This window comes from Doryrhamphus excisus, chromosome 1 (genome assembly GCF_030265055.1).
Source record: "Doryrhamphus excisus isolate RoL2022-K1 chromosome 1, RoL_Dexc_1.0, whole genome shotgun sequence".
Classification (NCBI taxonomy): Eukaryota; Metazoa; Chordata; class Actinopteri; order Syngnathiformes; family Syngnathidae; genus Doryrhamphus; species Doryrhamphus excisus.
In genome coordinates this window covers 30,546,203-30,558,140 of record NC_080466.1, presented here as the reverse complement: position 1 = coordinate 30,558,140, position 11,938 = coordinate 30,546,203, and the positions used below count along the sequence as shown (strand labels likewise).

The following is an 11,938-nucleotide window of genomic DNA, read 5'->3' as shown; positions in this document are numbered from 1 at the left end:
CGAAAAAAATACATGGTGTATTTACTGTAACTAACGTATTTGTTAACAATATAACAGTATGATAATGTAACAGTAGCAACAAAATACAGTTATCACCCCAACCTTTGGGTACACTACAGTATTTCCTTTGCTTTAAATTGTAACTAATTCGTTTTTTATGGAACTTAAATAGAAAATGGCAAGTCTGCAAGGAGAGTGATGCAGCTATGAATCCAGCCGAGGGTGGTGTCTCTACAAGTCAATTCACTCAACATTTTCCATTTCCAGCAGGAAGATGCTTTGACAAGATGGGATGTCGCGTAACTGCAACTTCTGTAAGTACTTTTGTATGCCCCTAATTGTTTCTCAATGTGTAAAAGTTATTTAAAATGGGTTTAATGACTGAGAGACATATATAGGGTTTATAGGTTCAAAAATAGACATTTTATGGATGCATCCATTACTCCCTGGGGGGGTGTTGGAGTGTAAGCCCTGTGAATAGCCGGTTTGTACTTCACTGTAAAATGCACCAGTGAAGTACATCATGGAGTCATGACTTGCCATGGAAATGTGGCTCTTCCCTCACATTCCCCCCCTCCCACCTTTCTAACCATGTGCACATACTACACCAAACAAGCTGCATTCAACACACAAAACCTCCCACATCGTTTGCATTCAAGATCTTATTTTGGCAGCTCCCACATGACTGCTTTTCTTCTCTACTTAGTAGCGGCACTGAAGATGAGCCCTGTAATTATATTGACTTAAACACAGGTCAAATATTAGCTGTGGCTGGTGGGGGGGCGGCGGGGCGGGTTATTACATTTCCCTGCGAGGATGTCTTCTCAGAAGCATGTTGTATATTCCACCAAGCTGGAAATAACTGTGAAGAGGTTACAGAGACGCAGAGCGTGTTGACATGGTCAACATTTGCCTGCACTTTTCAAATTAGATCTCGGTGGAGGCGAGACCGACGAAGATGAAACAGGATGTTCTTTTCTGCTGTTTGATTGCCGTTACGCTTTCATATCATCTAAACAGCCTACTATATCTTTTGCCTTTAAAAAGAAAAGTTGTATTATTTTCCTTAAGCTGCTATTAAATTAATAATAAATATTGAGTAAAATGAAATATTAACAAAAAAATATTACCATATTACTATACATTAAATTAAAAAGAAGAAACATGTTTATACTAAACAATTATTGAAAATACTTTAAAATGTTAAATACACATTACATATGATATTTAAGTAATTAACATTTTAAAATATATATTAAGTACATATTTAATTAATATTTGTATGTAAACATTCTAAAAATATAATTTAAATTAGTACATCAATTTTTTATTTTTTTAAATAACATTTAGTAATTAAATATTTTATTATATATATTTTAATATATATAAAATAATTGTTTACAATACAAAAAAGTAGTTAATATAAAAATAAAATTTCAGAAGGAGTACCAATTGTGAAAAAAAAGCTAAAAATAGTCCAAATGCTGGATTTATGTTATTTTCTGAATGCAGCGTGTCAGCAGAAGCAGGGTCAGTGTGCTATATAATGTCACGCCTCGTAAAAGCTCACAGGAAGCAGCAGCATAGGCAACAGGAAGCTTTCCTTTTCCCAGTAGCTTCCTGTTTTCACACACACACACACACACACACACACCCCAGCAATATGCTTGCAACTCACAAACCAGACCTTTTTCATCACCGTCAGTCTCGCAACGTCATGAGGTTGTTGTAGTATATTTATGAATACAGTCGAATAGAGACGACCAAACTTGGCAATTTAATAGGAAGAAGATACAGAACATTTTCATACTGTAAACCTTTAAAATAAATATGTGTTCTGTCGCCACTTAGTGGACAAAACATGAATGATCACAATGGTTTTCTTATTCGCATTTATTTAGGAATATATAATCCACATTAATATGTAAATATAATTGTGAAAACTATCAATGTATTAATTAATTATTAAAATAATTTATAACAAATTATTATTGATGTTATTTGTATTTTCTACATATATTTTTTATACTGTCCGTTTGGGTCCCTTTCACCACACACTTCTTTTTTATAGATTTACCTCCATAGGAGGAAGTGAAAGTATGTTTATTGGTCCACCTTTCCATTCAGAGTCCCGATGACTGTGCAAATAATGTGATTCCTAACGTTGTGTATTTTCATTAACTTTTTCTAGACACAGTTTGCTCATGATCATGAAAGCTACACCCAAGTAATCCATAAGCAAGGAGAACTAAATTTAATTTTGTTGAGATCTAACCCAATCTCAACAATGGCCTGTTATCAAAATGAATGTGAATGAATGGTTGTTTGTTTATATATGGACTGCGATTGAATGGCGATCAGTTCAGTGTGTACCCCGCCTCTCGCCCAGAGTCAACTGGTATAGTCAATATACAATTCAATAAAGACCGAAGCTTACTGACATCCAATGTGGTTCACGGAAGAAGAAAACCAGCTCAGATTACACTCTATGAAGTCTACGAATCATTGACTTCTATAATCTTTTACAGAATTTCTGTAATCTCACCGCCGTCTTTGTGGAGGACTTTTCCTTTTTCCTGGTTTCAGAGTTCACTAGTGTGCGTCAATGTTCTCAAGTTGAATGCCATTCTCGGGCTGAACATCGGCCATCTTCTTCACTGCAGTATCTTTGAGGATTTGCGAAACAAGGCGCTCGTAAAACCACTCCAGGTCCTGAGGGTCCTCTGGCCAGATCAGGTATTCTTTCCTCTGGACGAACGCTCTGACTGCGTTGTACTTCATCAATTGGTAGTGGGGCACCTTGATTGGATGACATAAGAATAGTCATTATTAACATTATTATTCGTGGCTAGCCGAATCCTGAAAAGAAACACCGTAAAGTTGTCCATGGTGTGGCAAGAGTTTTGATTAGATCAGGGGTCTCAAACACGCGGCCCGCGGGCCAAATGTGGCCCGCAGGACACTAGTTTGAGGCCCCCGCCTTGATATGAAAGTTTAATGTTAGTGCGGCCCGCGCAAGTTTGATATGGATGCTGTATGGTATCATGTACCCAGAAAAAATTATTACGTTTGATTAATGTTCATGTTAAAGGTTAAATAACTGTTAATAGTTATCCTCCCTATCCGTGTGGAAGTGGTAAGTTTTTGGCTATTTAAGTTGAAAGGAAATAACTTGAAGGCTACCGTTTAGGTCGCTAGCTCTCTAGTTTGCGAGTTAGCATGTGTCTCAAGACCCTGCAGTTGCGCAATATGTTGTAAATAAAAAGAGTATAAATGTGACTATAGTCGTGTTTTGTCATGTCTACTGGGCTCTAATAATGCTTTGTTCATTTTAATCTGAAAAAAATAATTTGTCTATCCGCCAACTATATGTGGTTTCTTAAGTTTTTATTATTTGCCGTTTTATTATTATTATTATAATATTTATTTATTTATTACTGATTGATTGATTTTTGAGTTTGAGACCCCTGCATTAGATATTGCATGAAAAAAACCCAGAAGAATTCTATGTAAAACGTATTGGTATTGGCAAAACTGGCCGTGTATTTATTTGGTATTGGCCGGATACTAACATTTCACCCACCCCTAGCTGTATTCTTTCCATTCTTTCCTTTCTAAAATTAACATTTTGACAAGGAACTTACCTTCCCAACCACCAGCATGATCAGAACATTTTTGAGCTCGTTCAGCATTCGGCCCTGAGCCAAAGTGAATGCCTCCAAGCACCAGCCATCTGAAGAAGGAACAGGAAACATTTGGTTTTTAATCGCTTGTACTGGCCAACTGGCGTCAACAAAAGCATTTGTCAACGCAACTAAAACCGAAACTAGCACTTGCTTGTGCATTTTGTAGAGGACACTCATAGAATTTTAAAATGCACTGGGAGGTAGAATATTTAGTTATCTGGCTCTTCTTTCATGGAGCCATTTCTCCTACTCAACAGTCAACTCAAAACCTTAACCCAGCCAATCAGGGTACACGGTCACCCCAAGAGCCTGGGTTCTGTTGAAGGTTGCTCCCAACGTAAAAAAACGTAATAAACCACATACAGTTTGTAGAGAAATTATTTTTTTCAGATTCAAATGTACAGTATTAACAGTTATTTAACCTTTTAACATGAACATTAATGAAACTTTTTACCCAATTTTACCCAATTAGCACGTTAGCATCGTACTCAGTTCCATCTGGGAGCAGCATCGTAACTTTAACAACATGTTTGATGAGATGCTTTATCTTGACGTGTATTTTCCGTTTTATTCCAAATCATGTCCTGCATTTATTTGTACCCAGCGTCATAAGCCTTTAGCTTCATTGCTAATCCAACGCAAAACAGGGCGGGGTAACAGGGTAGGGTAACAGTATGGGGCGGGGCAAAATCATGTTAATTGTGTCCGGTGTGCACACAGCTTTATGCTGTCATTTCAACATTAAACTTTGGTATCAAGGTGGCCCGTGGGCCGCGAGTTTGAGACCCCTGGTATAAGGGGAATGGGTGGTAAAAAAGGATTTTCAACCTACGAAAGTTTGTTGACATGGTTTTCCACTATGAGTGCATATTTTTATTTGCCCCTCTCGTACCTCCGTCTCTATGCCACAATGCCAAAATTGCAATTTAGGAAAAAAAATACCTTTAAGGAACTCCTTGGAGACAACGCACACAGTCTTCCGACTGCTCCAGATGGCATCTCTGATGTTGGAGAGGTAGTCCTCACCAGGCAGGAAGTCTCTGGCCTCAAAACAACAGCGCAGGATGTTCTCTTCTGAAAACTTGTTGTCCAACTTCTTGAGTAAAGCCGCCTCCACCCACCTGTAGTCAATGTTGCTGAAGCAGAGGTAGGCATCGTACTGCACGTCCTCCAAAGGAGGCGGCGCTTTGGGACCTTCAAGAACCCTACCAACAATTTTTTTGTAGAAGATGTAGACGCGCCCACGGAGACGGGCGTAGGCAATTCCGCACTGTATGACAATGAGGACAAGGAGGGCAGAGGCGATGAACAGCGCAAACTTTAGCTCTTGGACCGCCAACTCATCATCTACCTCACATGGCTCGACAATCCGGGAATAGTTCAGCAATGGAAGATCGTAGTGAACAGCCGGAAATTCGCATCGGTACTCCTCGACCGGGCTCAAGAAGGTTACATTTGTCACATCCATCCACTTCAAGAAACCCTCAAGATTACAGTCACAGTAAAAACGATTTTCCATCAGATTGAGAAAGAGAAGGGACTCAAAGTTTCTGGGATCTGGGTAGGCCAGGAAGTTACTGGAAATGTCAAGTCTTTTAAGGCTGTTGGGAAAAACATCGGGTTCAAGATAAGTCAAAGCATTGGATGAGAGGTCAATCTCTATGATGGAGCTGAGACCGTTGAAAATCCCTTGTGGGAGACTCGTGAGAGAGTTGAAGCTTAAATTTAGACCGACCAGATTGTTCAGATGATTAAATACATCAAGGCATGTCCCCTGAGCCCAAACCAACTGCAAGGAACTATCATGAAGATCCAGAACTTGTAGGCTATGATTAAGAGGCACTGATATATTTTGACCAAGAATACACCACTTGATAAAATTACCACCAAAGAAGAAATTCTGAAGATTCTTGAAAGCGGTTAAAATGCGATAAACTTCCTCCAGGTTTGTTAATCTATTGTTTGTCAGATCCACGTGGGTAGAGTTGATACCGAGTTTATCTATATTGTAAACATCTACCAACCGATTATCACCCAGAAGGAGAAATTCCAAGTTTGGTAATGCCGCGGGAAAACCCAAGTTCCGCAGGGAGTTCCCTGTCAGATATAACGCTCGTAATTTAGGAAGCCCTTCAAAAACGTAATCACCCAGTACACCGATGTTATTAAAAGACAAATCCAAAACCCGAAGTTCTGCCAGATTGCGAAATGTGTGAGAATACACTTCTCCGAGAATGTTGAATGACAAGTTTACCATTCTTACATTTCCCTGCAGACCACTGAAGGCGTTGTTGTTAATTTGATTGATTTTGTTTTTCGAAACGTCAATAATTATTGCATTGGTTAGAGGACTAAAAACAGCCTGCTGTAAGGCAAATATTCGATTGTTCGACAAATCGAAAATGTTCAAGTTACTCTTTGCCAGACCTTCAAATGTGTGCCTGTCCGGATCTGGTAGGTTGTCATGTGAGAAACCTTTCCCTAAGTGTCCGGAGAATATGAGGTGTACAATGGGAGTCCCTTGTATCGCTTTGAAGAACAGTTCAGTTGTGTTCACATTGAACCCGCTGGTGGATAAGTCGAGGACATTGAAGGCCATTCCTCGAAAAGGGTTTCCGCATTTTTCCCAATCAAAATGGACGTTGCCCATTTTGTACAAGTCATTAGAGTCTAAGTTGAAATGTGTGAAGTACTTCCCCCTGAAACCGATAAGATCCTCTTCGCATAGTCGTTCAATGTTGTTCAACATCAGGTTCACCTGTGTCAGCTTTATCAGTTTGAAAAAGAAAAATCCAGGTTCGAGCCTTCGTATATTGTTTCCAAAAAGATTAAGCAATTCTAAGGACAAGAGTGGTTCGAAATAACTGTGAGACATTATGGTGTCTGTCAAGCGGCAGTGGTCGATGAAGAGATGTTTTAAATTGACCAGCCCTGCAAATGCTCTTAGCTCCAGCTGAAGGTCAAGATTGCTACCCAGAACCAAGCGAACCAACTTAGTCTGCCTGAGAAAAGCGTTGTTCCGAATGATGAGCGGCACGGATTGCTGAGTGAGATCTATTTCCAGAAGCTGCTCCAGATTTTTGAATGATGTGCTGTTGATCTCACTGATATGGTTCCTCTCCAAGTAGAGGGAGGTGATTGTTGGAGGAAGAGTGGGAACCCACTGGTAATTCTGTCCATGACAAGCAGCAACAGGGCCGTATATTTTGCAAGATGTGAGGACCTGCAGAGAAACAAACTTCACTACATGTACAGTAGAACCCCTCTTATGTCTGAGCCCCTTGGACTGGCTGACTGATGATAATGTAACTATTGTGCTGCAGTGTTCCTCAAACTTATTGGTGTCTATGAGAAGGACATTGTGGGCACTCTAGGACCTCAATCCATGACGACAAAGTGCTTAATAATCATTTTTCTTGCTGACTGTTTTCCCAGCTGAATAATAGTGGTAGACATTGCTCAACTCACACAAGCTTAACTTTCACTTCTACACAAATTAATCTGGCAATAGACAGAAGGTTGGTGGCAATGGACATGGCAATAGATTTTCATTCATTCATTTTCAGGGTCGCGGGGGCTGCTGGAGCCTATCCCAGCTGTCTTCGAGCGAGAGGCGGGGTGCACCCTGGACTGGTGGCCAGCCAATCACAGGGCACATATAGACAAACAACCATTCACACTCACATTCATACCTATGGACAATTTGGAGTGGCCAATTAACCTAGCATGTTTTTGGAATGTGGGAGGAAACCGGAGTACCCGGAGAAAACCCACGCATGCACGGGGAGAACATGCAAACTCCACACAGACATGGCCGAGGGTGGAATTGAATCCTGGTCTCCTAGCTGTGAGGTAACGCGCTAACCACTCGACCGCCGTGCAGCCCTAGAAACAATTTGTATTTGTTGACCAAAAAAAAACAAAACTTAAAACTATATTAGGAAAGCAGGAAGTGAACAAATGTAACAGTTACTGATTGTAAAAGTACCAGATGGAGGGGTAGGATTTAATAAGCTTTGCTTCTTCCTACTCCTTTTGGACATGTGGAACTGGGAACTGATTATGGGATGCATTCAATTGTAATCTGATGCATGTTCAAATGAAATAAAACCATTACCATTTCCCGATTAAGGAATGACTCACTTCTCTCACATCTCCACTACACAAACATAAGCATCTTCTCCAGAACCATACACCAGTTTTTCTAATGAAATCCACTCATTACACCAACCTACCTGCACGTACATGCCCACGGAAGCCAGCTGAAGAACCAGGGTCCACATGCTGCTCTTCTTGCAATTGAACATCCTGTTGGGCGCCTCCATGGACGCTAAAAGCTGATGCTGTCGCAGTTGCTGTGTTAATGCAACTACAAGCACAGTGCATGAGCGGCACATATAACAGAGGAGGAAATTGTGTAAGGCTATTTGCTTTACACGGGTACATAGTTCACCGTAGAGGCTAACAATGACTTCCTCTAAATGAAGCTTCATTCAGCAATGTTTGAGCTTCTAGCTGATAGCTAACAAAGTATCATAATTACAGTAATAACCGCTGTTGTTCCAACTGCTGCATGGCTTTTTATGTCAACATTGTATATTTCATTGCACATTTAATATGGCATCTGATGAGGAAAAAATATTACATATGTATGCTGTTATTACTTCAACATTATGATAACACTATTCTATTATACTATACTATTATACTACTATACTATTGTCACATGTTGATGTCTTTATGCTTCGCTGATGATGTTTATTTCTTAGGTGCTGATACTTCCCACGTTCTTTGGAGGTCCCTGAACGCACCGTAGTTGCCGTGAGATGCAAAAGCAACACTTTTCATATTCGGAGTAACCTTCAGGGATTTCCTCTGCCCCCGACTGGAAGTCAAACGGTGACGTTTTGGAATATCCTACTTCACACATCAACACAACAGCCTCCCACTTCCCAATGACAAGCCTTTGATGGTTTTATTGGAAATGTTCTGTGTACATTGTGCATCAGTTTACAGACTTTATTATTTTTAATTATATGACTTTAATTACATGAATGGGCTGCACGGCGGTCGAGTGGTTAGCGCGCAGACTTCACAGCTTAATTTGCTGATCTCAATCCCACCCTCGGCCATCTCTGTGTGGAGTTTGCATGTTCTCCCCTGTGCATGTGTGGGTTTTCTCCGGGTACTCCGGTTTCCTCCCACATTCCAAAAACATGCTAGGTTAATTAGCGACTCCAAATTGTCCATAGGTATGAATGTGAGTGTGAATGGTTGTTTGTCTATATGTGCCCTGTGATTGGCTGGCCACCAGTCCAGGGTGTACCCCGCCTATTGCCCAAAGACAGCTGGGATAGGCGGTAGAATCCGGTAAAAAATGAATGAATGAATGAATAATTACATGAATATGTAAATTAATATTTAGAATTAGATGGTAATATTTAGTGTAATATTGATAGTAAATTTCAATCAATAGTCTGATAAAATACTATTATAATTAATGATTAGTATATTAATATGTATTCATATTGTGTATATATAGTATATATTAACATTAGCATTAATTACGATTAATTTGTATACTGATAAAACGTATTATTTATACTACTTTGAATTGATTCCTATTAATATCGAATAATATTCATTTCTTAATCAGTATTAGTAATAGTGATTGTATTGCTTCATAACGTCTGCCTCTGAAAGAGTCAATTTAAGTTACAGTACACTTTCCTTCCACTTGGTGGCACAATGGGCCTTAGAGTGTTGCGATTTTAGCATTTGTTGTTCCGTTATTGATCATTCATATTAATAGTTGCATTGATCATTTATTGTAAATATCACTATTGATATTTTGTTGTATATACAATATTTTTATATTATAGGATATATGTATATATTACAGGATAACATGATTATGGGTATCAATATCAACATTCATATTGTGATTAATGTATTTAATTAAATGTTGGGGTTTAGTTGATTATTAATTTCATAAAATTATTTTATTATAATAATATAATAACATCATAATTAGTATTAATTAATAAATATTACAATTTAATGATATTAATTCATATTAGTATTATAAATAATACTTTTATCGATCATCACCTTTGTCGGCTTAAGTCATATCAGTTGCAATACACTTTATTTCCACTGGGTGGCAGGAAAAACAAACACGGTTTTCTTGTATAATTTATTTGTGTTGCAAACTTTCCGTTGTCGTTGTTTTGTTACATTACAACCTCCATCTTGTGTAAACTGTGCGCCTCCCCTCCGCCTCCTCCCGAGGCTTTCAACGTGGCTTCTCTCTCCATTTTCCCTCTTTTCTTGAGGAGGTGCTGAGCCAGGAAGACCACCAGCACCACCACAAACACGCAGCACACGATGATGCCCACCAGGCCTCCCACCGTCACCGCCGAGGGCTGCCCGGTTGGACCCACATTTGGGGTTAGAGTGGAGGCGCTCGGGCTCGTCAAAGCCTCCCCGGAGCCCTCCCATTCTTCATCCTCGTCCTCGCTTTTGCGTTTGCAGAAGACCTCATCCACCAGAGCGAAACCTTTGCGGCAGGAGCACTTAAAGCTGCCGTAGGTGTTCTTGCAGCGATGCTCACAGTAAGCGAAGGCGCACTCGTCCATGTCGATGCACACGGTGCCGTCGAGCCGCTCCTCTGCGATGTAACCGTCCGGACAGAAGCACTGGTACTGGTCGTTTGGGTCACACTCTGCTTTGCACTCCTCCTTGCCACAATGCAGCTTACACGTGTTTGCAGAGTGGGTGTCCTCTATGTAACCTTCATAACATGAGCATCTGTAGCTTCCCGGGGTGTTGTGACACATGTGCTCGCAAGGGGCGGACGCGCACTCGTCCTGATCCACGCACACGCCGCCGGTCAGCTTGAAGCCATCCTCGCAGACGCACCTGTAGCCGCCCGCCGTGTCCACGCAGCGGAAGTTCTCCCCGGGACACTGGCGTTCGTCTGTGCAGTCGTTGAAGTCCACGCACGACCGTCCGTCCGATGCCAATTCGAATCCGTGGCCGCACATGCACAAGTGGGCGCCGTGGGGGTCCTCCAAGCAGGCGTGCTCGCACCCCAAACGGGTGCACGGGCCATCCGGGTCCTCCTCGCATGTGACTTTGTTAACGGGGTGTATGGAGAGTCCGGGCGGGCAGTAGCAGGAAGGTTGGTGGTCCGGACCGGCGATGCACTTGTGCTCGCAACCCCCCTGGAAGATCTCGCAGCTCCACGGAGCCTGCAGCCACTTCTGGAAGAAGCAGACGTGCTTGAGCTCGCTCGGCATCCGTATGGCGGTGCTTCCGGGGGGCAGGGAATGCAGACCCTCCTCTCCTAACCCCAGGGGGTTGGTGTAGATGACATACTCCCCCGCCGCCTCCTCCTCGTTCAGGCGTGTGCACGCGTAGTCGAAGCTGTACGCGCACAGAAAGCCACTCACCCTCGCGTCGCAGCGCTTTTGCGTCCACCGGAACCCATCCTCCGCGGATACAGTGACGCATCGCGGTGAGGAGCAGCTGCGGTCAAAAGTTTCAGCCCAGTTGTTAAAAACACTTTCACCGTCTTCCGTCACCCACTCGTAGCCTTTAAGGCCAAGTGTTGCATCGGGGCACCTGATGGGGCGGTGCAGACCGATCCAGAAGTGACCAGAAGCGTTCCCCAAAAGCGCAACGAGCGCATCGTGTGTCGATTGCGAGCCCACAGTCATTAAGTGGCCGTTTTGTTCTTTGCATTGATTCTGCGCGCTCGTAAAGTCACCCGCGCGTCTATGCACGGCGTAACACTGCTTCCCAAAGCAGGAGCCGCCATTCGGCTCCGTCCCACCGAGCCTCCCCGCCAGGACAAGCAGCACAGCCACAAGCAGTCCGGTAACATCCTCCATGTTCAAGTGGTCGTGCGTCCCTGCAGCCTTGAAGCGGGTTTGTTGGACAAAGTGCTCGGCACGAATTTATAATCTTCTGATTCCATACTGGCCCGCCGAGTAAGGAAGGAAGTGGCTCTTAAGCAGCCTTCTTGTTCATCCAAACAGCAGTTCTTCTTCCAAGGGAGAACAACAACCTCGGATTGTTAGGATGTTCCATGCACGAACGCCCGCTAGGCACGCCTACGCGTTGAAGTAGCCCCTCCCACGAGGGGCCCAGCTGTCAATCACAAAGGAGGATTTGCGTGCCAGGATTTGGGGGCGTTAACATTACAACTAATTCTGAGATAATGACATTATTTGTCATTATTATTATTA

General features: G+C 42.1%; 3 protein-coding genes across 9 annotated transcripts in view; 1 reads left to right on the top strand and 2 right to left on the bottom strand.

Moving 5' to 3' along the window:
• The window catches only part of disp1 (dispatched homolog 1 (Drosophila)), a 76,443-nt gene that overhangs the window by 44,894 nt on the left and 19,611 nt on the right, over window positions 1-11,938 (top strand). For 6 of the 7 annotated variants that reach the window (XM_058090501.1, XM_058090508.1, XM_058090492.1 and 3 more), the window contains exons 11-12: window positions 173-314; window positions 8,456-8,585. The gene's annotated coding sequence lies outside the window, so the exon portion shown is untranslated. The remainder of the gene's footprint in view (window positions 1-172; window positions 315-8,455; window positions 8,586-11,938) is intronic. The other variant, XM_058090524.1, reaches the window with a different exon arrangement.
• On the bottom strand, window positions 2,006-8,024 carry LOC131140267 (toll-like receptor 5). Its single transcript, XM_058090535.1, has 4 exons — window positions 7,922-8,024; window positions 4,629-6,909; window positions 3,645-3,733; window positions 2,006-2,799 (listed from the first exon to the last, which is right to left on the bottom strand). The coding sequence occupies exons 1-4, from the start codon at window positions 8,009-8,011 to the stop codon at window positions 2,593-2,595; spliced, it is 2,667 nt and encodes an 888-aa protein (XP_057946518.1). The 5' UTR covers window positions 8,012-8,024; the 3' UTR covers window positions 2,006-2,592.
• LOC131140285 (thrombomodulin-like) lies at window positions 9,859-11,789 on the bottom strand. Its single transcript, XM_058090560.1, has one exon. The coding sequence runs from the start codon at window positions 11,579-11,581 to the stop codon at window positions 9,920-9,922; it is 1,662 nt and encodes a 553-aa protein (XP_057946543.1). The 5' UTR covers window positions 11,582-11,789; the 3' UTR covers window positions 9,859-9,919.

What these genes read in the sequence shown, in the direction of transcription:
- LOC131140267 (XM_058090535.1), bottom strand. Translation starts at nt 8,011, where the DNA reads ATGGAGGCGCCCAACAGGATGTTCAATTGCAAGAAGAGCAGCATGTGG. An exon ending in CCGTGGGCATGTACGTGCAG is followed by an intron (nt 6,910 to 7,921) that starts GTAGGTTGGTGT and finishes GTTTCTCTGCAG; the next exon opens with GTCCTCACATCTTGCAAAAT. An exon ending in TCATGCTGGTGGTTGGGAAG is followed by an intron (nt 2,800 to 3,644) that starts GTAAGTTCCTTG and finishes CATCCAATCAAG; the next exon opens with GTGCCCCACTACCAATTGAT.
- LOC131140285 (XM_058090560.1), bottom strand. Translation starts at nt 11,581, where the DNA reads ATGGAGGATGTTACCGGACTGCTTGTGGCTGTGCTGCTTGTCCTGGCG.